The sequence below is a fragment of the Mus musculus genome, chromosome 3 (assembly GCF_000001635.26).
Source record: "Mus musculus strain C57BL/6J chromosome 3, GRCm38.p6 C57BL/6J".
Lineage (NCBI taxonomy): Eukaryota > Metazoa > Chordata > Mammalia > Rodentia > Muridae > Mus > Mus musculus.
The window spans coordinates 86,005,336-86,030,503 of record NC_000069.6 but is presented as its reverse complement, the minus strand read 5'-3'; the positions used below and the strand labels follow the sequence as shown (position 1 = coordinate 86,030,503).

Below are 25,168 nucleotides of genomic sequence, written 5' to 3'. Positions count from 1 at the left end.
CATAACTGTGCTCCCCCAATGCGTTTCATTATGACATAACCTCCTTTAGTCTCAAAAATTATTAGTATTATTAATTTGCTATTTTGAGACAGGGTTTCACTATGTAACTCTGGCTGCCCTAGAACTATGTAGATTAGGCTGGCCTCAACTTCCCCCCATTATTTTTCAGGACAGTTCAGATTTTGTTCATGAGAACCCAGGAAACAAAAATTAAGATTGTTATTTCAGGTGCATCAGGGATAGATAACACTCTAGCCACGTGTTGCCCTTTCAGCTGGTAGGGTTAAAAAAAAAAAAGACAAAGTCTCTATACCCCTTTAAAGACAAAACCCCTATTTTCCCATCTCCTAGTCTCCTAGTTCTAAGCACTTTTTAAAAAGATTTGCTTGTTTATTTTACACACACACACACACACACACACACACACACACACACACACAGTAGCTGTCTTCAGACACACCAGAAGAGGGCATCAGATCCCATTACAGATGGTTGTGAGACATCATGTGGTTGCTGGGAATTGAACTCAGGACCTCTGGAAGAGCAGTCAGTGCTCTTAACCGCTGAGCCATCTCTCCAGCCCCAAGTTCTGAGTATTAAGTGATCTTGTAACACCAGTGCTTTCCTCCTGGATAGCTGACTCTGAAAGGTAAACCAACATTAGGAAAGAGTGTAGCTAAGAGATGCTTTCACTTGTGGAGTAGCTGAAAGCACCAGGGCTTTGTGAAGAAGCTGATGGCGACCTTGCGGAGAAGGGAGGTCACCAGGCCAGGCCCAGGGACTCCAGTGAAAGAACAATTGGTAAGTAAACCTTTCCCACTGGGATAAGAATTCTTGTGACCTGCATTTTCAAGTTGACATGTTTATCCACAGTGGGGCAGTCTTGATCTCTAATCTAGAGTGACCTTTAAAAAATGTATTTTAATCAAGAAAAGGTAAAGCCGTGTACGAGCCTTGCTAATATCTGACCTAGGGATAGAGAATGTATTTTCTGTACACACATTGCCCCCACAAACGGAAGCACACTCATCTCCTTCCTGTCTGTTAACCTGCATCCAGCGAACTACCTTTAGAAGAACACGGAAGCACCGGCAGAATTCTCAGCCGGCTCATGCTGTTCTTCCCAGTGTAGACACCTGAGCTAAGTTCTCAGAACTGTTGAGTGTGAAGAGATGCCTAAGAGACATCTATCACGTTTGCTGTGAAACCTTTTTTGATCTCCCAGGAGCAGAAGTAACACCTGCCTTCTCCCTCTTCCATCCAGAACTTAGCACCTATCAGCACTAACCCGCTTTGACACCTCACTGCTTAGAGATGACAAAGCCTGTAATGCCTGCTTGCACAGTCTCAGTGCGACGCAAATAGCGGGATACACGGGCCGGAGTTCTCCAAAGCCAGTGTTGCCTGTTTTTGTCTTCTTGTGGGAGCGGTTGGTTATGAATGATTCATAGAGTGTGTATCATCATCCAAAAGCTTCCAATAGTTCTGATTAGGAAAGAAAGCATTGGAGGTATTACTTCGGAAATGTAAACCAAGAAACGTTTAACACCAACAAAGCAATGCAGTGCTGAGGGACAATGCCTCTGTACAGATAAACGCAGAGTCACTTCTGTGGCTCCCAGGTTACACCACACCACGGGAAGAAATGTGAACTGCTTATCAGCACAACAGCTGTCTACTATGCTAGGACATTCTTAAAGTGCGTGCGGCCTCTTCACCTTCACCAAAGCCCCGTGGTGAAAGTCCTTGACATATTGATGAGAAAGTAAAGTCTCAGAGAACATAGTTTGAGAACTAAATGGGGAGATTTTTAGAGTTGAAGATCCCCCAAGTCCCTGCTTTCCCCTTAACATCAGAAAGCTGGTGGGGCTCTCATCTGATGAACCCGTCCATGGTCCACAAACAAAACTGTCTCTCGCCACAAGCCATGCTTATCCTACATTAGATGACATGTCACTCAAAGACTGAATCCACAGTCCTGAACTCCTTCCCCCAGACTCTGAGTTTTCTTAAGCTCAGAAACCCCCCAACGTCACAGAAGCCTTCGAGGTGAGCACCTTATGACAGCCAGGAGAGCTTGGAGAAGAGCCCCCATTTACTACCTAGTGTTTTTGGATTCTTTGTCTTGTTGCTAACGTTGAATACATGAGCAAGTGTGTACACGACGTAACGATGCAGAGCATCATAACATATAAGAGGCTTGGATTCTGTGCAGATACCACTTGCTGTTCATTCCTGCGTCTTCTCTGCACTCCTGCAGGAAACAGGCAGGCCTTATTAATACACTGATCGCCACAGTCCGCTCTGTAATCAGAGGAAAGTGCTTTCGAAAACAAACCTTCATCCTACATCAGTCAGCTCATTCTTTCATTCATAAATATGCTCCCTCAACCAACATTAAACAAGCAGCTACGGAAATCAATACACAAAACAGACTAGCCAAATGTACAATCGATTCTCAATGAAAGAGAAAAAAATTTAGGAATGAGGTATTTCAGATGTTTTAATTGCATTCTCAGATTTAACAAAGCGTATTTTCTCTATAGATCTCTATTTATACATAAAACAGGAAAGATCTACCATGAAGAAAGAGAAGATAGAGAACAAGTAGTTCTTCTGAGAGACTGAAGAGATGGCTCAGTGGTTAGCATTTGCTGCGCTTCCAGAGGACCTGGGTTCGGTTCCCAGCATTCATGTGGCGGCTCAAAACTATCTGTAACTCTGGTCCCAGGGGGGCTGACGCCTCTTCTGGCTTCTGCAAATACTGCATGTACATGATACATATACACAAACAAATATATACAATAAAATAATTATTTTTATAAAGAAGTAGTTCTTGGAAGGATTGGTTGTAAACAAAAGACTAGAGAAGAGAATAAACACACCTGTAAGTAAATCTGAAAAAAGTAAGGTGACGAGAGTTTACATAACACAAAGATAGAAAACATAAAAATTAAGATCCATAGAAAATCAGTTCAGGATGTTCACATCATTTGCTTGTTTATGTTTTTGTCTCTGAGATGGTAACTCAGCACAGAGCAACAGAATAGATAATAGAGAGATTAAGAATCCCAAAGAAACAGTTGGTGAAAAGCTATGAACAGAACACATTCCAAGACATTCGTAGGTAACTGTCCAAAAGGAGAGCTATTACCCATGTTCCAAAATTCCATTCAGAAATATCCTCCACGGAGAAAGGTGGGCAGAGGAGAGATGGGTGTTATGGATCTGTTTGGGGTGTCCGTGTGTACGTGTTTGGGTTTATTTTTGTTTTTGAGATAGAGTCTCAAAGTGTAGGTGAGGCTGGCTGGAACTCACTATGTAGTGCAGGCTAGCCCTGAATTCACGGTGCCTTAGCCCCATGAGTGCTGGAATTACAGATGTGACGAATTACATCTGGCTGTTGGAGCTGTTGATTCTGTTACAATATATACAGGGGGAAATGTCTGGGGTGGAGCTGACAAACCCAAGAAAAGCTCTGGAAACTGAGAAGTGCAATTCAGGAGAAAATGAAATAGAGATTGCATAAATAAGAGAAAAATCGTAGATAGATCCTATCCACAAAGTAGTTAATAAAAGATTCCACATAAGAGGCTTAAGTTTTCCATCAGCATCCCCACTGACCAGACATCAGTGCACTGAAAGGATTTTTCTAAGTTGCTAACACACAGTGAGATACTACTACTCCACCCCCACCAGAATAGCTACAAGTGAACAGATGGATAATAAAAAGTTTTGGCCAGGATGTGGTAAGAATGGAACCCTTCCTTGTTCCTGGTGGGGATGTAAAACGGTGCATCTGCTTTGTAAAAGAGTCAGCAGTTTCAAAAAGCTAAATACTAGAGTTACCATATGACCCCAAGATGCCAGTCCTGGGCACAAGCATCAACTCAAAAAACAGCTTATACCCCCAAGGCAATAAGAGATAGCTTACTCTGGAGCCAAATATGAGTGATCATGGCCTGGGAACACAGACTTAGGTTACCTGAAATTCCATGTTCCAACACATAGAAGCAGTTTCATGAAGTTTTTATAGTAGCGTATCAAAGAAAGTCATAAATTAAGCCACTTGGCAAAAACATAGGTGGAAGCACCAAGTTGGCGGTTACAGTACAGCAGGAAAGCCTTGGCTATGGCCCTCAGCTGCTATCTAGAGCATTCTTAGTCTTTGGGTTGATAGAAATGGGGTTTTGTTAAGCCAATACATCCAGTTTCTAAGTCTGGCTTTGTCTGGTTGTGACAAGATGTTAGGTCCAACACACTGGGGTGGGCATGCAAGAAACAGCTATCAAGTGTAGACAAGATGCCTGAAATAAATTTAATTAGACTCTGGGCTACAACAACCAAACCTCTCCACATCATTGATGTTCCAATCGGCCTTTGCAGACACAGCGATTTCCAGGAATTCTTGTTCCCAATACTCAAGACAAAGGAAATCATTTGCACACAGAATCCTGTATACAAATGCTCAGAGCCATATAACAAGCAGTAGCCAAAAAAATAGAAATATGTTTTACACTAATGAACTAGTAATGGATAAAATATTGGTAGCAGGGCCAGAGAGCTGACTCAGCAGGTGAAGGTGGTTGCTGCTAAGCCTGAGTTCGTCCTTGCAACGCACTGCAATGTGTTCTCTGGCCTCCATTCATGAGCCATGGCGCACATGCTCGTGAGCACACATGGGCGCACGTGCGAGTGGGCGCACACACACCTACATGCATGTGCACACAAACAAGCACACACACAAATGTGATTAAAATAGTCTGGCATATAATAGAGTATCATTCGATCAGTTATCAATAGAGAAAGGAAACATTGAAACGTAACCCACACAGGTGAACCTTGAAAACAAACATTATTTAGAAAAGAAACTAAACACCCTCATGGTGGCAGGAACGGAAACGGAGAACACACAGCCTCAACCGGAAGTTGAGAACCGGGAGCGTGAACTGGAACTATGCAAAGCTAAAGCTCACCCCCCCCCCCCGTGACGTACTTCCTTCAGCAGGGCCACACCTCCTAAACTTCTCTAGACAATGCTACCAGTTGGGGACTAGGTTTTCAAATGCCTAGATGTGAGAGTCAAATGCCATATAGTTATGTCACGATTCAAACAAAGGGGTAAATATAAGTGATCCCCATATAACTGATGGCAAAGTCCTTCCCTCCCTTCCCATTCCCCTCAACACAGCATCTTCCCAACCCAGCCCCTTCTCTCCCTTCCCTTCAACACATCACCCCCTGCCCCCTGCCATCACCTCCCCACACTTTCTCTCCCTCTCCTCTTCCCCTTAGTCCTTCCTTTTTATAAGTGCAAGTCTCACTGATACCAAGCAGGAGCTGTATCTATAAGCTACCACCTTCCATCCATCAACAGGAAGCCCTTAATTAAGCATTCATGTTACATTCTTGCCCAGTGGCAAAAATTAAGTCATAACTGGACAAATACTCAGCTAGAGAAAAGACTCCTTATAGCACAATGGTAACTATTAATAATACTGTTTTGAGAACAGAATCAAAGCAGGAGACACTGGGTCTGCACTGTAGTGTGTGAAGCAATCCCCATGGCAAAGCATTTCAACTGCTGGGGAGAGCTAGGCACTCAAAGCACTCTGTTTATTTTTTACTGGAGTATTGAGGAAACTTCATTCTTTGACACAAGCTAAAATACTAGCATGGCTTGAGAATTGCTACTACAAAGGAGACCAACCATAAATGTGCGTCTTAGTTACTTTTCCGGCTGTGATGAAATACCATGACCAAGACAACTTACAAAAGAAAGCATTTAAGTGGGCATACTGTTCCAGAGTGTAAGAGTCCCTGATGGCAGATCAAAGTCATGGCGGTGGGTAGCTAGAGCGAGCACAGCTGAGAGCTCTTGGCTCCACTGCAAACAGGAGGCAGAGAGAGCTCACTGGAAACACAGAGCTTTTGAAACCTCAAAGCCCACCCCTGGCCATACCTCCCCAAACAGGAGTACCACCTTGGAACAAGTACACAAAACCCCAAATGTATGGGGGATTTTACACAGAGAGTCATGGCGTGAGGATGTTACCCCGCTACTAGAAAAGAAACCCAGAAGGAAAACCATCTCATCACCCCCCCCTCCCGCACCCCTCCAAAGAGTAACAACTTAATAGATTCTAAAGACCTGCTGTGGAATTCAGTTTCCAAGCTTAATGTACATCAGTTCACGGCGCCAGCAGGTGCTAACCAGAAGGCTGAGTCATTTTTATGGTTTAATAAAATGGCTATTAACTCCTGAAGTTAATCAGCAGGGAGCAAAAGCTGATTTGACCTTTAAGGGTCTACAGTACACAAGGCACGGATTGTTCTGCAGGACAGGCGGGATCTGCACTTCTCCCCAGACAAAGGCACAATACTCGAAGGGGTTGATGTTGTTGCTGGTTTTGTTCAAAGATACCCTAGGAGTGTATTAGTTGGGAGAACTACAACCTAAACTTTTAAAATTGCTCAGAACCTTGACAGAGTACAGCAAGAAAGTTAGACATTAGAATTGACCTAGGGAAAGTACAATGTACAACAAAGCCAAGAAACAATAACACTAAGACTTGATCCTAAATTGTTTCTATCTATATCTGAGACTAGGGATAACACATTTGTCCAAGGGGATAAAGGCAAATAAAAATATTTAAAAGAAAATAAAGATGGTTAAAATGGGATTTAAATATAATTTTAACAGTTACTTTTAAAGGACATGAGTATTGCATTAGAACCAAAGACCATAAAGAACATTGTTTTAGTTAGGGTTTTACTGGTGTGAACAGACACCGTGACCAAGGCAACTCTTATAAAAGACAGCATTTAATTGGGGCTGGCTTACAGGTTCAGAGGTTCAGTCCATTATCATCAAGGCAGGGGACATGGCAGCATCCAGGCAGGCATGGCACAGGAGGAGCTGAGAGTTCTACATCTTCATCTGAAGGCTGCTAGCAGAATACTGACTTCCAGGCAGCTAGGGTGAATGTCTTAAGCCTATGCCCACAGTGACACACCTACTCTCCCTAATAGGGCCACTCCCTGGGCCATGCATATACAAGCCATCACATACATATATCAAATAAAATACACCTTCTGAAAGAGCCTAAGATGATGATGAACACGAGAACTGGGGTGGTCTTTCACGGGAGTTACTAAAACAACCCATTCGGTAAACATGCTTCCAATATTAAAGTCCAGTGTTGACTAAGCATCACTGCCCAGGGCTGTCTCTGAGACAGTCACAGCAAAATGGACAGGCAAAGAGGAGCAATCTCCAAATATTCCACCATGATTACTGCTGGCTCTTCTGCAGCATATCAGTATTCATTTGTTCATATAGTGATTAAATACTGCAACAAGCTCTGATTTCCATTTCATTTGTTTCTGGGGAAAAAATGAGGCGTGAGGAAATATTGATATTGGGTAAAATTTACAAATCAACTCTCTCTCGTGGGAAACAGGGGTCCTCCCTCAGCTGCATGCTGCTTTCAGGAGCAAGTGTGCCCGGGTCTTTGGAATGTTCCTAGAACATTCACACCTGTTTTCTGTAAAAGCTTGTAACATTCTGGGTGTTGGTTAGCTGGGAAGCTGTCAAAGTCAAATGTAATTGGATAGATTTACACTGGTCCAGCACGGCCTTCTGTGTCTCCCTCAGATCTGGCCAGTCTCAATTCCCAAAGAAGATACACATAACTAGGGACGAACAGTGAAGAGAAGGCCTGGTAAGATGCATGACTTGAGACCAGATCCCCACCCTCACAAGAGGTAAAAATTGCTAGTTTTTCTGGGAGTGTTTATGTTTTTAGGAAAACTAAATCCTCCTCCAGATTAAAGTAGCTAAAACCTTTCGGTGCAAAGTTAAATTTTACTAATAGCATATAAAGCACAAACGTGAAAAGGAAACCCCAACTCCAGGTACCTAGAGGGGTGCTGCCAACGGTCTTTCTCTGAGCTTCATGCCTCTGAGCTTCATGCCTCTTCATATATAATATAATATGAATTATATCTGTTCATGTGTCACCAGAGAAAATCCCTTTGGCATTGGGTTAGTAATGTCTCCCTTAGACAAGGGCTTATTAAATTCTTTCCACTCATGACCCCTTTCACCTGAGAAGTTTTTATGCAACTCCATACACACAGGTACATAAAATGAGTACACATGTCAAACATTTACTGACAATAAATCACAAAGTAATTTACTTTGAAAGAATTCTGTGGTATACATGTAAGCTTACTCCTTATGAAAAGCAAAGGCAAGCTTAAATATTAATGATAGGTGTGCTTGCTTAATTTTATATAAATAATCAAGTCCTGGCCGAATGGGATGCTGAAGGCTAGAGCATCTTCAACAGTCCTCAGAGCTGACTACTATTTTGGTTTATAATCATCGATGTGGCCAGTGCTCCTTCACGTAAAAACATGGTACAATGTGGCAGAAGTATGGTTAGGGCCATTTCTGAAACTACTGGAAATTCTGTCCTAATCCCAAGACAAAGTTCATTTAAGAATTCTTTTAAAATCAAACCAAAACACTAATTTTTAAAATCAAAGCTTTGGGGGCTGGAGAGATGGCTCAGCAGTTACGAGCACGCTTTGCTTTCCCAGAGGACCCAGGCTGGATTCCCAGAGCCCACAGAGCAGCTGCCACTACAACTGCCGTTCCTGGGGATCTGAAGCCTCCTTCTAGACTCTGCAGACAACGAGCTCACAGTAGTGCAGAGGTGTGTATGCATGCTGGCAACACACACACACAAAATAAAATAAAATTCATAAACAAACACAACAAAATGTTGTAACCCAATTCAATCCAAAGACAAGCTAATTTGACATTTACATGCTGAAGAATGCTGGCGTGAAAATACTGTCTTTGCTTTTCATAATTATATGTTTCTAAAGAGCAGAAAACTTTGTACACACAGCAAAAACACGGTAGATCACAACCTACAACAGTCTTGAAAATTAGGTATTTCAGGCAACTGTCACTGGTGCCACAGGACATGATGGCATGCACGGGACACATGGGCATTCAGGACCTCCACTGGAGCGAAGTCATGCGACTCGGCCCAAGCAAACTCCTCCAGAACAACATTACACATGCAATTTTTGAACTCATTTTCGGTCACTGCGTCTTGGAAACCACACATTTCTCAAGACTCCTACAGTTACTCATGAAGTCATGACTCAGGATTTGAGATAATGGAACTCACAAGCGTCTTCCTGAAGAAGGAAGCGGACAAGATCGGAGGAAGGGACACGAGATCTCCAAATAAAGCAGAAAGGGAGGGGAGAACACTGTTGAAGGTCAGGAGCAAAGAACACAGAGCAAGCAAAGAGCTGGGTGCCTCGGTCTGTAAGTTTTACTGAGATGGGCATAAACTTTGTTCTGTCCAAGGAGTCAAAGCTGCGCTGGGCCAGGGAAGAAATAAGTAGCTGAGTTCCAGTATTGCTGGCTTTAACTCTGTGGTCAGATAGAAGGCCGATCTTTATGGACTAAATAAAATTCAGGCTAGAGATATCAGGTAGCTAACCAAATTTATTACCTTTAGTTGGCTTTGAGCTGGAAGGCGCAGTTAATTGTTAGTATAGATTGTTTACCCTTTTATCTCTGCGGTCAGTGTAGGGCCACAAGCTGCTCCTTTGATTCCTTTTTAACTGAACAGAGACAAGCAGTGTGGAAAGTGTTTGCTGAAATGTTAGCACTTGAAAGTCCTAAGTTGCCTCTTGAGAATCTATCTGCCTCCTCTCCCAATTCTTTTTCGAGATAGGGTTTCTCTGTATAGCCCAGGCTGTCCTGGCACTCACTTTGTAGACCAGGCTGGCCTCGAACTCAGAAATCTGCCTGCCTCTGCCTCCCAAGAGCTGGGATTAAAGGCGTGTGCCACCACTGCCCGGCTCTCTCCCAAGTCTTGAACTCCTTGCCTACTCTATCTTATTCTGTATTTAACTAAATACATAGAAAAGGACACAATTTTTTAAAATAATAATGTCTAATGCTGGTACAAATAGCACAGATACAGGCATTCTTCCTTGCCATGGTAGAAATGGAAATGGATCTTTCTAGACCAGAAAAATCTGACATTTTAAAAAGTTTACAGCTTTTTGTTCCCCCTCAAAAGTTCAGTTTCAAAAAAAAAAAATCTCCAGAAATAGAAGGGCAATGGAGATTTCCATGAAGATTTTCATTGCACTCTTCTTTTGGAAAAAAAAAAAAGATTTATTTTATTTTATTTGTAGAGTGTTTTGCTTGCACACACATCTGTGTACTCTGTGTATACTTAGCGACTGCAGATCCTCTAGAACTGAAGATGGTTGCAAGCTGCCATGTGGGTGGTGGGAGCTGAGCCTGGGTTCTCTGAAAGCACAGCCAGTTAACTGTGTTCATGTGCTGTTAACCACTGAGCCACTCTCCAATTCCACACTGTACTAGTCTTAATGAAGTTTTAATAAACAACCAAAGGCTCAGCACGGTTTTTATGCCTCTAAGGAAGTAGAAAAGGAAGGAGGAGAGGAAAGAGAAGCTCTTTAATAACTTCTCTTTTCAATCAACATTACCTCTTCTTTAGATGTTCTGAGTTCTGTGTCACACATTTTTCTTTCCATACAGCTGAATGATGAGTATTTTACATGCCATAAAAGTTACCTCTTTAAGGATACAAGTCAGTGATTCTGGTAAACTTACAGAGCTGTGCAATCATTACTGTAATCAATACTGTAATCAATACCGGAGACACTGTAGAGCTCTCCCACTGATGTACACCAGTCAGTCACAGGACGACTTATCAAGAGGCAAACTACACAGTAACTAGAGGCTGCTGGGACTACAGAGTCCTTACAGCAGGGCAGGATGTGATAGTCTCACTGTAAAGACACGACTGCCACCACGTAGCTGGGACCAACATGGCTGACCAACCACATCTATGCATCATTAATCTTACAGAGTTGCCTGCTCCTATCATGCCATAGCTGCAAATCCCCTATGAGGACAGGAAAGGGGAGAGAACCTCATTCTGGAACAATAATAACTCAAGATAATTCTCCCTTCATTAAAGTTTGCCCAGGGAATAAGCTAACGTATAAACGCCAGCAATGTATCTCATCCCTTAAATGTACCTTTGCCCTACTAAGCATACTCTCTGTCATTTACTTTGACTCAGTATTCTGAATTTTTTGCTGGCAAGAAGAACCTGAGAAAACAGAATAAGGAGTCTCAATCTATTTCTTATCTTTGAAACCTGCTCCATTCTCACCACCAGTAACCAATCCCATCTGTAGTTAATCCTGCAGCTGCCTTCAAAACTTCCACTTTGTCTCAAGATAACTCTACAGTCTTAATGTATGTGAGCAGATATGTGTCCGTTTTATACTGATTAGCAGATAATTAAATCGTAGATGCATAGTATATAGTGGGGTTATAGTAGATAAAATGTCTACTTTTAAAAAATTAACTTGGTGCTATAAACAAGTGGTATGATTTTCTGATAGCTCATTAGAGCCTTCTGGTAGCAGGAATGATGACACTCCAATACCAGTTGAGGCAGAAGAATCGATTGCCAGTTCAAGGTCACCAAGAGCAACATGGTGAGCTCTTATCTCAAAATACAATTTCGAAGGTATGTGACTCCATCATAAAATACTTGCCTAGCATGTGTGGGGTTCTAGGTTCAGTCATCACTAAGAGGAAAATAAAACTGGCTGCTCTCATCTCCCTATATTCAGCAAGGTGACATCCACAAACATGTGTTCCTAACAGCGCTTTTGGGAGCATGCAAACGGAGGCCAACATGCACACTGTCATACCAAGACCCCTGCCTCTGAAGCACATCAGAAATGGCCACTTCGCCTCCACTTTGTTAGCCATTTTTAATTGGAAGATGATTTTAAACGCTCACCTTCTTTATAATTTTGCCTAATGAGTCTAGCTGTTTCTGAAGTGGACAAAGTATTTTCACCCAAAGTATTCAGGAATTTGGTGCTCAGGAATAAGTGCGGCTGATTAAGAGACTGGCCAATATGTTTTTGGTTAGTGCTGAATAGAGACATCCCTAATTAGGGAGCATTTGTGTCATCTGATTTCTGATCCTTGCTTCAAAGTTCTCCCCACACAGCAGGGAACACAAGGAGAAGATTAAACTTGATTTAATGAGAAAATATTTTTACGTGTTCAAACACGCAGAATCAAGGCAGTAGCCTTTTTTTAGATCTAAAATTACTAGGAAAAACTGCTTTGAGCATTAAGAAATTCTTCCAATGACAAAGGTCAACAGGAAAGAAACTCTTGGCAAAGTGCGAAGAACATACACTTTTTTTTCCCTTTTTTTTCTTTTCTTTTTTTTTTTTTTTTTTTTGAGACAGGGTTTCTCTGTGTGTAGCCCTGGCTGTCCTGGAACTCACTCTGTAGACCAAGCTGGCCTCGAACTCAGAGATCCGCCTGCCTCTGCCTCCAATGCTGGGACTAAAGGCGTGTGCCACCACGCCCAGCTGAACATACACTTTTAAAAAAAACGTAGACAAAGGTTCAAATCTTGGGATAGTCCCTAGTTTGTCTCTGTCTCTATCTCTTTCCTTTTCTGGTCTCCCCCTCTTCTATCTGCCAGTCCCTTACCTCTCCAAAAGACGTAAGTAAAACACTTCAGTGGAAAAATAGCTCCAGGATTTTCTCACCATGAGTTTGTACTGGCTTGAACGTTTTTTTTATTCAGGAACTAAATAAAGCAACTAAATTAGCTTTCTCCCTTGTCAACACACTCTCCTGGTCGGCCATCTGTTAGCTTTTCTGTCATCTCCCACTCAAAGGCATAAAGTGAACCTCAGAAACACTCACGTGGATACTCAGGGTTGTTGTGAGGCTCCGACAGATGTGTCCTTACACCAGCTCTCCATCCTGAAGCCTCCAGGTTAATTACTGTGCTGACAGGAACAGTCACAACACGGCTACCCGAGGCACAGCACACTCGAGTCACTCAGTTCTCACCTTCATCCTCAGCGCACACTCAGGATGTCTGTGCAAGTCATAATATTTAAAAACATTTTCTCCATTAAATAAAAGAAAAAGATTACACTTGACTCTCCCGGTTTAAAGCTGAACACTGTTTCCAATGTTTTTCTTTTTATGAAAAATTAAGGTTCTCAAGCCACAATAAAAAAAATGTGACTTAACTGGATTGAGAGCATACATTCAAGATTTTCATAAAATAATCATCAGAAAGGAGAATAAACTTGAAAAGTCTAAATCTATACTACTGCCTCTCAGATCCATGCATATTCCTTATAAAAATAGGTCAAAGTTTAAAGATATGAAAACCTGGTTACTGATTAAAGAAAGAAATTTCCAGTGTAGTCATCAGAAACTCAGGCACTCTGATGGATCTAAAGGCCATACTTTCCAGGGATTACTCCGATCCTACAACCTTTACAAATGTGCAAAAGAAAATGATGGCTTCCACAATTCTTCCTCTTTCCCCACTTCTCCTCTTTTTCTAACACAGGGTCTAGCTTTACAGCACAGGCTACTTGTGACCATCCTCCTGCCTCAGTTTCCCAAATACAGGGATTAAAGACATGTGCCTCTATGACCTGCTCACCATTTTCTTAAATTAAGAAATTAGTTAAGGCTATCTCAGTTTAAACTAAATGCTGTAGCAAAGGCTAGCCTTTTAATTAGTACACCTCCTGTCTCAGCTGGTCATTCTTTAGCTTGTATGTGTAAGCTCTAAGAGAAAGGTATCAAAGTTACGTAATCTTCACTAGGCTAGCATCTTCACCTTTACTCTTTTCTTTCTTTCTGTGGTTTATCTAACAAATGAAAGCCACAAGAAATTCTAAACTCCAAAAGGGAGGCAGAATAAAATATCCAGACGGGGCCCTTTTCTGTTATGATAAGTCTACTCCAGAACAGGTCCCGGCACCTGGCACAGGAACCCAGAACTGACTGCTCGGTGAACGAATGATTCGTTAGGAACCTTCTGTAGCACGGAAGGATGTGTTACTAGACAGTGAACCTGTAATATTAGGAAGCTGGGGCGATACTAAGCTTTGCTAATTGACACATAAGATAACTAAGCTCACACTTGGCCAACAGCAACCTCAGTTTTCTTACCCACAAAAGGGGGATGAAGACTGGAAAGACCGCTGTGTGATGAGAACACCGAGCAAATAAAAACACCATTGAGTTTCCGTAACTGATCACATTAAATGACTTAGAATCACTTTCAAATCTCTGTGCAATACTTTATTGTTAGAGGGGTTATTTGGTTTATAAACCAAAAGGACAACTTTGATAATAACAAAAGACTATAAATCACCTTCTTTTCTCCAGGGTTCATAATTATCTCCATATAAATTGTACATATTCATATCTTTTAAATTCTAGCTTCTGGGTGCTATGGCCAAGATTATTTTTGCTCTCTATTCTGAGGTCTTACCCACCTACCTCCTCGATGTTACTTATTATTTTGAGATCTTTGATACTTTTTGTCTTCCTACAGGCCTTCCTGCGGTCCCCAACCAGGGGACTCACACACAGAAGAAACAGGAGCCCTGTTCCTCAGGACAGCATGCCAGGCAGTGCAGGACAGTGGTTCTCAACCTGTGGGTGACAACCCCTTTCACACAGGTTGCCTAAGACCATCAGAAAACACAAACACTTACACTATGATGAATACCAATAGCAACATTACAGTTAGGAAGTAGCAAACCCAGTAATATCATGGTTTGGGGGTGGGGGTGGGGGGGACACCAGAACATAAGGAACCGTATTAAAGGGTTGCAGCATTAGAGAGGTTGACAACCACTGGGGTAGGGAATCTAGTGGGCACCAGGGAGGGAAAAGAGACATCTTCCCTGAGATATTTTTGTGTTTCAAATTCTATAACCAGAAATGTGAACACTTCAATTACATTAGTTGTTGCCTCACAGAAATAAGATTCAAAATGATGGCATCAGCATGTATTAGACCACCTTAAAAAAAAGAGGGGATCCCTACAAAACTGCTTGTTAAGTTAATCAATGCGCTTTTTAGAACACTGTAACAAATGCGCTGAATTGTACTGCGAAGGAGAAAACAGTGTCTCTTGATTGAACAGCACACTTGCTTCCATCAGGTCACATGGGGTATAAACGTGTCTTTTGAGGCACTGACCTCTTGAAACATCCCGTTCTCAAATGAAATCCTTAAAGCATTGCAATGCTACCAGTGACTCTTGGAAAATACAAGCCCTCTTTTACCCACCATGGGCCTTCGAACTCCATACATTTTTATTATTTTCATGATATATTCCTGTGTCAAGCACTGGGCCTAAAACAGAAAGGGCTCTCAACTGCTCCAGCATCATTATATTAGCAGTCATAGCCAGCGCTTGCTCAGCAGTCAGGTTATAACTCATACGTTCAAAAGTTCTCAGGGTCAACCTGCAGGCGGGCTGGGAACGAGGCTGGACAGCCTGTGCCATGCATGCCAATGTGGTCACTTACCTTTCATAGCCTTCTCTATTATGGTTTTTAATAAACTAAGACCTCTGCGTTATTTCTCCTTTCTCACTAGACTCTCCCACCCGACTCTGCAGCTACATTCGTGCTACAAATCCTGGTCTCCATTTAGCCTAACACCTTGTAGATTACAAATACCCGGTGACCAACGACTGCAAAGAACAGAGTGTAAAAGGGCAAAACTGTAAAGAGAAAGCAGCAAACCCTGGTTATCTAACAGCTAACAATGCCTAGCTAACTTAACTGGCAGGTGAATTCCCTCACTATTGTCCTGATAGGCAGGTAACCGTTTTCCAGGCCCAGGACCTGGTACAGCCAGTCCTCTTAGACTTTTTTGATTCCAGTTTAGGGTTTGGTCTAAGTTTCCTACTCTTAGGGAGGAATCAGATGAGAGACTGGGGTATGTTCCTGGCATGTAGCAGAGAAGGCAGAAGGTCTGTGTCTAGACTTGTCCCACACTGCAGCCACTACCCATTAAGTAGGTCCTGCTTCTTCTATTGCCCACCTGCCTTGCTCTACCCCTATCTCCCCAGAGGAAGCAGAAACTCTCCAAATAGCCGCTGAGGCTCCACTGCCTGAGCCTGCAGTAGTCTCTCAGTCCACTCCTTTCACAGCCGGGCTGAGGTGAAGATGGTGGGGTGGAAGTGAAGGACTCCACTAGGAGAGCTGTCTTGCTCCTTCTCCTTGCTGCTCCATCTATGTTCCTGAGGATGGAGTGTGGATTCTGTAGGCGCTGTGGACCTGCTGTTACTTCTCCCGGGGACTTCAGGTGAGCCCCAAGCCCTAGGCAGTCACACCTACCTTGGCTCTACCGAACTCATATCCTCATGCTTGCCTGGCAAGTGCTTTCATCCCAGAGCAATCGCCCAGCCCTCAAATCCTCTCTTCCCTGTGCTCCTTCACAGTCGTCCTGCTATTATCTCCCTGATTATTTATACTGGCTTCTGTTCTTATTTAGCTATGGCCTCAGAAGCACAAGGGTCAGGGCGACCGCTGAAGGGAGGACAGCGGTGGTTAATCTGAGAAGTAATTGGTAATATGCCAATGTGTACCTGGGTGGAGAACGCATGGGTAGGCGGGTAAGGTAAGCACACCGGCCCAAGAGCCTCGTTTCTGTGTTCCCAGTCTCACTTCTTCTTACCACACTAAATCTACCCTTTACTTCTATGTAAGAATAGAACTATAGTCCAAATTTTAAATAATATAAAACTATGTTCCAGGGCTGGTGAGATGGCTCAGCCGGTAAGAGCACTGACTGCTCTTCAGAAGGTCATGAGTTCAAATCCCAGCAACCACATGGTGGCTCACAACCACCCATAATGAGATCTGACGCCCTCTTCTGGTGTGTTTGAAGACAGCTACAGTGTACTTATGTATAGTAATAAATAAATCTTAAAAAACAAACAAGAAAACCTATGTTCCAGATGTAACAATCACTCCATATTACTGCTTCCTGAATCCTAAGACGTCTCCGTGCCATCAGAACGGAGCAACGATTCTTATTCACATCCAGGTGCTCAGTCTGTAGACGATTTCAAAAACCATAAATCAGGATCCTGCCTACCATGGGGCGAAATACTTTTTTGGTTTGTTTGTTTTTCAAGACAGGGTTTCTCTTTGTAACAACCCTGGATGTCCTAGAATTCACTTTGTTGACCAAGCTGGCCTCAAACTCAAGGAATCTACCTGTCTCTGCCTCTCAAGTGCTGGGACTAAAGGCGTGCGCCAATATGTCATGAGGAGAGCAAAATACTTTAAATCAGTGCTACCTGTCAAAAATCACTTGCTAAAATTTGTATTTACTGCTGAAGTTGCCTTCTCAGTCTTTAACACAGCTCTGACTCTTTGGGGCCCTGCATTTTTAAAGCCAGCATAAATGCTAAAGGGGCTAAGAGTGTCTCACAGATTTGCAGACATTTAGGGACTACTGTCAAGGTGAAAATGTGGTGCTCAGAATTGAGTTAAGCCCTGATCTGCTTGCTCCAAGTGCTGGTTGGGGCTTGGGTGGGGACATGGACATGGACGGTATATCACAAGGAAACCTTCTCCAGTGTACTTCTTCCATGCTGCACCTATCCTCAGAGCCCCTGGAGAATCCAGGAGGTTTCAGACAGGTCTAACTCCACAAATCTTAGCTGACTCATGAAAAGGTTCATTTGCTTCCCTTTGCCCCTACCCCTCCAGTCCAACTTTCCCATCTTCCCTGGATAAGCAGGGGAAGCTCCTTCAAGGGTCAAGTTGAAAGATTTGGGGTCCTGGAATGAGTGGTGAGCTGGGGATCAAACTATATCCCAAACAGAAAGCCTCCAGTATACAATATCTGAACCAGTGAGCCTCCAGTATACAATATCTGAACCAATGATCCTCCAGTATACAATATCTGAACCAGTGAGCCTCTAGTATACAATACCTGAACCAGTGAGCCCCCAGTATACACAAACATCAGTTTTATAACTTTTGTATTGAGAAGTCAGCCATCTCGTCCACAGAGCTTTCTGCTGCCCCCCACTTTCTGGGTTCCTCTGTTAAGTTTCTCCCTCTGATTTTTCTTGGGGCTACCTTAACTGGTGAGGTCACTATGGCCAGGATGAAAGAGCAATTGCAAATGAAGGCGAAAAGGCAAATTTTAGAATCTGAGAATCGTGGAGTCTAGCAAGACAGACACAGTTTGGCTGGCCTGTAAGTCTGACCTGTTTGTTTTTTTCAGCCTGTCTGGAGAGCCAACTGCCAGAGTGAACACTTGGGGTGATGGATAACCCAGTGGCTTAAGCTTATCAATACACAGTAAGTGTACCACAACATAGCATAACCCTGCAAGGCTGTACAACTACACTCTGTCGATCAAAAACTGGGCAACTCTAACAGTTCTCACACTCACTCTCTTGAAACGGGAGCAGAGCTTGCAAAGAAGACAGAACTTTAAGGCTGAAAGGAATCCTGAAGCCACCTGGCCCCACCCCTTTCCACACTCAGTAGGAAAAGAAGCTGGGGTCCAGAGGTTGCCCTGCTTTTGGCTGGAAGTCAAGAAGAAAATCAGCCATTGTAAGCCTTAGACTCGATTCTGAAGAAAAGGGAAAAATGTAAGAGACCAAGTGGTTCCAGGGAAATTGGGTGAGGCTGAAGGAGCCCACAGGCTGCATTAGCCATCTACAACAAACCACCTCTATACTTACCAAACAAACAAACCTTAGTTGCTTTCTGTGGGTCAGTGACCAGGAAGGGCTGGGCTGGGGAGTAACGGCTCAGCGTCTCCCGTGAACTGCTGCTGTCTGGACCACATCCCACATTCGTATCTGAGCTCATTCATGTACCTGCAGCAGACCTCAGCTTGCTTGTCATTCCTTATCCACCCACTCTCAGGAAGCCCTCTGCAGAACGGCCTGGTGAAAATGGCTTCCCAGGAGGGAGTGACCTTAGAGAGAGTGAAAGCAAGAGCCTGGGTCTTTTTATAGCCTACTTTCACGTCATTCATCTCATTACGTCCTACTGTATTCTCCAGGAATGAGTCAACAAGGTGTGACACTCAAGAGGCAAAGATTGAAGTGACCTGGTTACTTCTTTATTGCTGTGAAGAGACACCATGACCAAGGCAACTATTAGAAGAGTTTCTTGGAGGCTTAGAGTTTCAAAGGGTCCATGACCATTATGGCGAAGGGTGTGCCAGCAGGCAGACAGGCAGGCAGGCATGGTGCTGGAGCTAGAACTGGAGAGAAGCTTACATCCTCCTCTGGAAGCACAAGGCAGAAAGAGCTGAATAGCAATGGCATGGGCCTTTCAAACCCCAAACCCCAACCCCAGTGGCACACTTCCTCCAAAAGGCAACACCTCCTGGTCCTTCCCAACCAGTCCACCAACTGGGGACTAAGAACCCAGATATATGAGCCACTGAGGGCCATTCTCATTCAAATCACCACAGGGAGGACACTTAAAGGCTGGACTCTTTTCTCATTTAGAAGCTAAGGGACACGTTATCATGATGGCTCCAAAAGTCAAGGTTGCCAGTGCCATTCTGTCGATCAAAAACAAGAACTCTAACAGTTCTCACACTCACTCTCTTGATGAAACGGGAGCAGAGCTTGCAAAAAAGACAGAACTTTAAGGCTGAAAGGAATCCTGAAACCACCTGGCCCCACCCCTTTCTACACTCAGTAGGAAAAGAAGTGCTCAAGGATCACACAGAAGAATGCAGAGAATTCCTGGAGTCTCTCATTAGCCCCACCCACAGGAAGTCACGCTCCCTGGGGAGCTGTTTGGGAAGGTTTTCTTAAAGTTAGAGAGAGAGCATCTGAAAACACCTTTCATATAACAAATGCAAGGCTGCCTTACTGTTCTTCTCCTAAGCTCTGGCATATAAAAGATAAATGGTTAAAAGCATGGGATACACACTAGCCAGGGCTAAATCCTTTTTTTTTCTTCCATAAAATACTAAAACAACGATATATCACATGACAGATAAGAGTAAAACATAGTTATTGGAAGGAGTTCTGGCATGAAGTAGAATGAACAACAGCAAATCAAATCCCAGATTTCATTAAATAACAAAGGGGGGGCAGTATTTAAAGTCATAGCTTTCTGTACTGGTAAGGGAACAAAACTGGGACCATTATAAGAGCGTTCAGGGCTGGAGAGATGGCTCAGCAATTAAAGCACTGACTGCTCTTCCAAAGGACCCAGGTTCTATTCCAATACCCACATGATGGCTCACAACTGTCTGTAGCCCCAGTCCAAGGGATCTAATGCCCTCTTTTGGCGTCTGTGGGCACACACATACAGCAGATAAAATCCCATATTCATAAATCAAGAAAATAACAGAAAATTATTTTTAAAAAGTTTTCCAAACACAAGAAATGCTAAGAACTTTGAAAAAAAATCCCAAATGTAAAATTATACAAATTATAATCAAGACTCAAAGAATGATTATAATTTATTCTCAAAATGACACTGTCTGTGTCAATAAGATCTGGGAAGAATTCTCTTTAGATGACATTATTACCAAGCAATACTTGACATTGGAGGATGCTTAAGTATTAGAAAAAGATGCTGAATATGCATAAAGCTTAAAATGATAGGAAGAAGTGAAAGAAGACATGTGTCTAGATGTTAGAGTCAAAACCAAACGAAACCAAATCAAAAAACAAAAAACAAAACAAAACAAAACAAAAAAAACACAAGTAGATAAAAGATTGCTATAGAATCATAAATCAGTTGAAAGGTACTTTACAAAGGAACTTTTACCTTAGGGCCTAAGTTTGCTTTTTAATGGATGTAATTGATGGAGCAAAATCAGAAGTCAACTGTTGACTCTGTCAGAAACAGGAGAACAAGAGCTGTGATCACAGCCTAGCTCATCATATTCTTGTACCCTAGATTTCTCTCTTCTCCTATGCTAACACACACACACACACACACACACACACACACACACACACACACGCATGCATGCCAGACAACTGTTCTACTATTAAACTACAACCACCAGTCCTGCAACCTTTTAAAAACCCAAAACTTAAATATAATACATGACAGTTAAATCTAAAAGAAAACCAAGATTCCTGTAAACATATTCCTCATGTATTATAGGAATAAACTTGAGAAAAATTTCAAGTCAACATACTTGGAATAAGATCATTTGTAAGAAAAATTAATTCTTGTTCACAATATCAAACACTGATGAGGGAAAAACCAGAGGTAGTTAACTTGGACTCTAAGACAGAAGTCAGTTAACTATGTGTTTATCAGACCTTTGGCTTCTGAGGGAAGGTATCCTGCGTCTAAACTCAGGATTTTCTTTTTTTTTCTTTTTATTGAATATTTTATTTATTTACACTTCTCCCCTCCCCCTGCTTCTATGAGGCTGCTCCCCACCCACCCACCTACCCACTCCCATCTCCCCACCCTGGCATTTCCCTACACTGGGGGCATTGATCCTTCACAGGACCAAGGGCCTCTCCTCCCATTCATGCCTGATAAGGCCATCATCTACTATATATCCAGCTGGGGCCATGGGTCCCTCCATGTGTACTCTTTGGTTGGTGGCTTGGTTCCTGGGAGCACTGAGAGCTCTGGCTGGTTGTTTTTTGTTTTTTGTTTTTCTTCCTATGGGGTGGCAAACCCCTTCAGCTCCTTGCATTGTATTTTCTTACAAAAATATGCAGTGTCTGGAGAAGTGATCTTATGAAGTGGAAACTTATGGGTTCTTTGGAAAGTCAGTTGTAATGGATGGTTTTTTGCTAGGGCAGTCACATGAAGGAGTGTTCTCCTGAAGCAGACACCTTCTCCCCTCCCCCTGTTTTGCTAAAGCAAACATGAAAGGAAGAGTGATGAAGGATTCTTTGCTAACATCACACATTTATTGGTCTGCCTTACATTTTGTAGCTGAGCTCCATTTGTTGTGACTCCATAGAGAGAAATGCACCCAAAAACTTCTGGTGCTATGCTGGCAGGTTCCTGCCGCTTCCTCGAACTCCAGCAAATCAGCAGCGATGTCAGTTGACACGCACTCACGTGTTTTGCTAAGATAAACTCACACACTGAAGCAAGACTTGTGGTGGGGCAAGACCTATGGAGGCTATGTGATGTCTGGAGTGTATAAATAGGACTCAATGGTCTATGAGAGAGGCGTGACTTGCTTGCAAAGCTAGCTTCTTGGTCTAAGTCTTTGCTGAGAGAGGGACAGCTGAGAACTTCTCCTGGCATCCCTGGTGGTCCTGGTTCCTCCTGCTGACTCTACTACTTAGTGCCACAGCTGCCAATTGGTTCGTCCTTGCTGCCCCGACTCTACCAACCTGGACTGCTGGTATATTCATGAAGTGTTTGGGAGTGGATCAGGCTGCTGCTGCTGACTCCTGTGAACTGAAATGCTGATTTCCTGACAACACAGATGGGATTTGCTCTGAGGAACTATTTCTAAACAGGCCCATTTACCCCGTATCCTAATAACCTTTCTTTTCCACTATGTCTGGTGGGTCATGGGCTAGAAGGGAGGTTAAAGCATTTAAGAACCATCATTAAGATTACGGTTGAGAAGAATTTAAGACAGTTTTTGTTAGTAAGAGCAGTTTGTAAGAATGTTTCACCCCAGTCCATTAAAGGCCACCACCACTTGCTCTCTTTTGGGCTCTTCAAACCACACCTACCGTCTCATGTGACTTCCCTACACATAAGCAAGAAGGAGGTGCCTGGTTGGGAAAAATAAAAGTTCTTAATAATGGAGAAATAAGTAACTCCTCTTGTAAATGGTGAGTCTAGTTTCTATAGAGATCTTGAATGCGATAAACTGGATCTTTTGTGAGTGCTCTGACAAGCCTTGAATTCCAGAAGCTAAAAAGATAAAGCCTAGAACCAAGACTGAGCTGAGTCAAGACAAGTCGTGTGTGTGTGTGTGTATGTGTGTGTGTGTGTGTGTGTGTGTGTGTGTGTGTGTGTGTGTGTGAAGACCTGCTTCAGTGGATTCTGTAGGTGATGTGGCATTGTTATCTCATCTCCCAACTATGGCACAAACTTGCATTTGCCTTGTGATTCCTCGGTATTAGATACTACATTGTTCACTTCCAATATCACCTAATTCAGTCTTACCAGCGAACATGTACAAATGAGAACAGCATCACAAAACAACTGAGATCATGTTAACGTGTTTATCCTAAACTGCCTGACTCTCCGTCAGAAGTGACGTTCATCCACTGTTGAGAAGCTGTGTCCAGGGCTCTTCCTTCCCCAGCTATCGTGCATCTTATTGGAGTCAAAGTCTCCCTTTGTAGTTGTTTAGTTCTCCTTTGGAGCCGGTATGAACAGCTTGGGAGGAGAAACAAATGTCCAAGTCCTTTTAACCTTCTAACAGTTCTAACAAACGGGAAGTGTCCAGGCCAGTTGATGAGGGGTATTTTACTTTTTTTTTTTTTTGGTGTTTTCATTTGTTTGTTTGTTTGTTTGTGAAAGGGACTCATATGTAACCCATAGGTTACACCCAAACTTTCTATGTTGCTAAAGATGACCTTGAATTCCTGATCCTGCTTCCAACTTGTAATTCCTGTTTTTGCCTAGCTTCAATCTAGTTTTTAAATGAACAAAATGAGACCTATACACTATAGAAACCCAGCTGTTAAAATCATGAAGAATTATTTAGTATGAGTAGAACCAAAAATTGTCAAGGAGGAGTATTTTCTCTTTAGTAAGATATAGAATATATACCTTATATATCATAGGTATACAAATCCCTACAAGAAGGCAAGCAGGGCAGAACTCGGACAGGGTCAATCTCAGTCAAGGGATACCTACAGACCAGCTAAGAAAATAAAGAGCCAGGGAAAAGAGAGGGCTGTCCAGATGTCCAGGGGTCCAGGGTGTGAGCTTGATATAACAGATATATATATATATATTCTATGACTTAGTGTACTGAAATTAAGGCTTGACTAAAATGTTCTTATCCAGGTTCAAGAACTAAGATATGATTGGGCCCTTTAAATTTGTGTTTTTCATTATTATTATTATTATTATTGGCGGTGGTGGTGGTGATAGTGTATACTGAGTGTACGCTTGTGTGAGCATGTACCACAGCAACTGCGTGAAGGCCAGAGGACAACTTTTGGGAGTCAGCCTTCTTTAATGTAGGTTCCAGGGATCGAACTTGTGTGACAGGATTTCATGGCAAGCTTTTCACCAGCTAAGCCATCTTGCCAGCCTCAGATCGGATCTTCCAGTAGAGTCATAGGTATCTGGTGCTGAGGGCATCAAAAATGGCCAATGCCAAAGTCTGCTCTTCTATAAGGGATGGTTTTATGTGGGGCTTGCTCATTTCCTACACAAAACTGATTTAGTGGGCTGAATTAGGTAAGAGGTAGAAATACAGATAAAAAGTTATCTAATGTGCAAGTTCATTTAGCTCCTTTTATCTTCAGGATACTCATGATAAAAATTAATTCCTAAAGAGCAGGACAGTGGTGGCACACACCTTTAAAACCAGCATTTGGGAGGCAGAGGCAGACAGATCTCTGAGTTTGAAGCTAGCCTGATCTAGGATAGCCAGTGCTGCAGAGAAACCCTGTTGAGGAAATCCAAAACTAATGATAATGATGGTGATGATGGCGATAATGATGATATAATAAAATTCCTAACATGACATCCTTACTCTATATAACAGGGTTCTCAACAACCTAATGACTTTGACCCCAGGGCCATTTGACAATGTCTGCAGACATATCCCAACTAATAGTAGGTAACACCATCCATCTGGCAGACTAGGAACGCTCCTTAATATCCTACAATTAACAAGGCAGCTTCCCCACAACCAAGAATCACCTGATCCTTAAGGTCACCAATACCAAGGTTGGGACATCCTAGCCTACAGTATCCACTGGCACAAATCTAGGTTGTCACCAAGGTAGTCTTTGCTGAGAATGAAAACAAGAACAGCAGCTGCCATTTATCAGGCTGCTTTAATAGGTGAACTCCAAGCTCAATGCTAGCGCTGTACTAATACATTTAATTCTTATGAAGATCTTATGGTGGACTATTTATTCCCATTTTGCAAAGGTAAGGAGGTAGTTACCTGTCCACAGCCCCACAAGTAACAAACCTATCAATACTCCCTCCATATTGGCATTTCCCAAACCAATAGCTTTCGTGTACAGTAGAAGCAGTTGAAAAGCACCTTAATTGCAAGGCCTGGGACAGAGAATCCAACACC

At 42.7% G+C, this 25,168-nt stretch overlaps 1 protein-coding gene across 7 annotated transcripts in view; it reads right to left on the bottom strand.

Moving 5' to 3' along the window:
* The window catches only part of Sh3d19 (SH3 domain protein D19), a 159,722-nt gene that overhangs the window by 100,023 nt on the left and 34,531 nt on the right, over positions 1 to 25,168 (bottom strand). Inside the window, exon 1 of one of the 7 annotated variants that reach the window (XM_011240135.3) lies at positions 18,660 to 18,915. The exons of the other annotated variants lie outside the window; for them this stretch is intronic. Within the exon in view, the coding sequence (XP_011238437.1) occupies positions 18,660 to 18,789 (130 nt within the window). The 5' untranslated portion in view covers positions 18,790 to 18,915. Of the gene's footprint in view, positions 1 to 18,659; positions 18,916 to 25,168 lie in introns of those variants that run through there. 7 annotated transcript variants of the gene reach the window in all.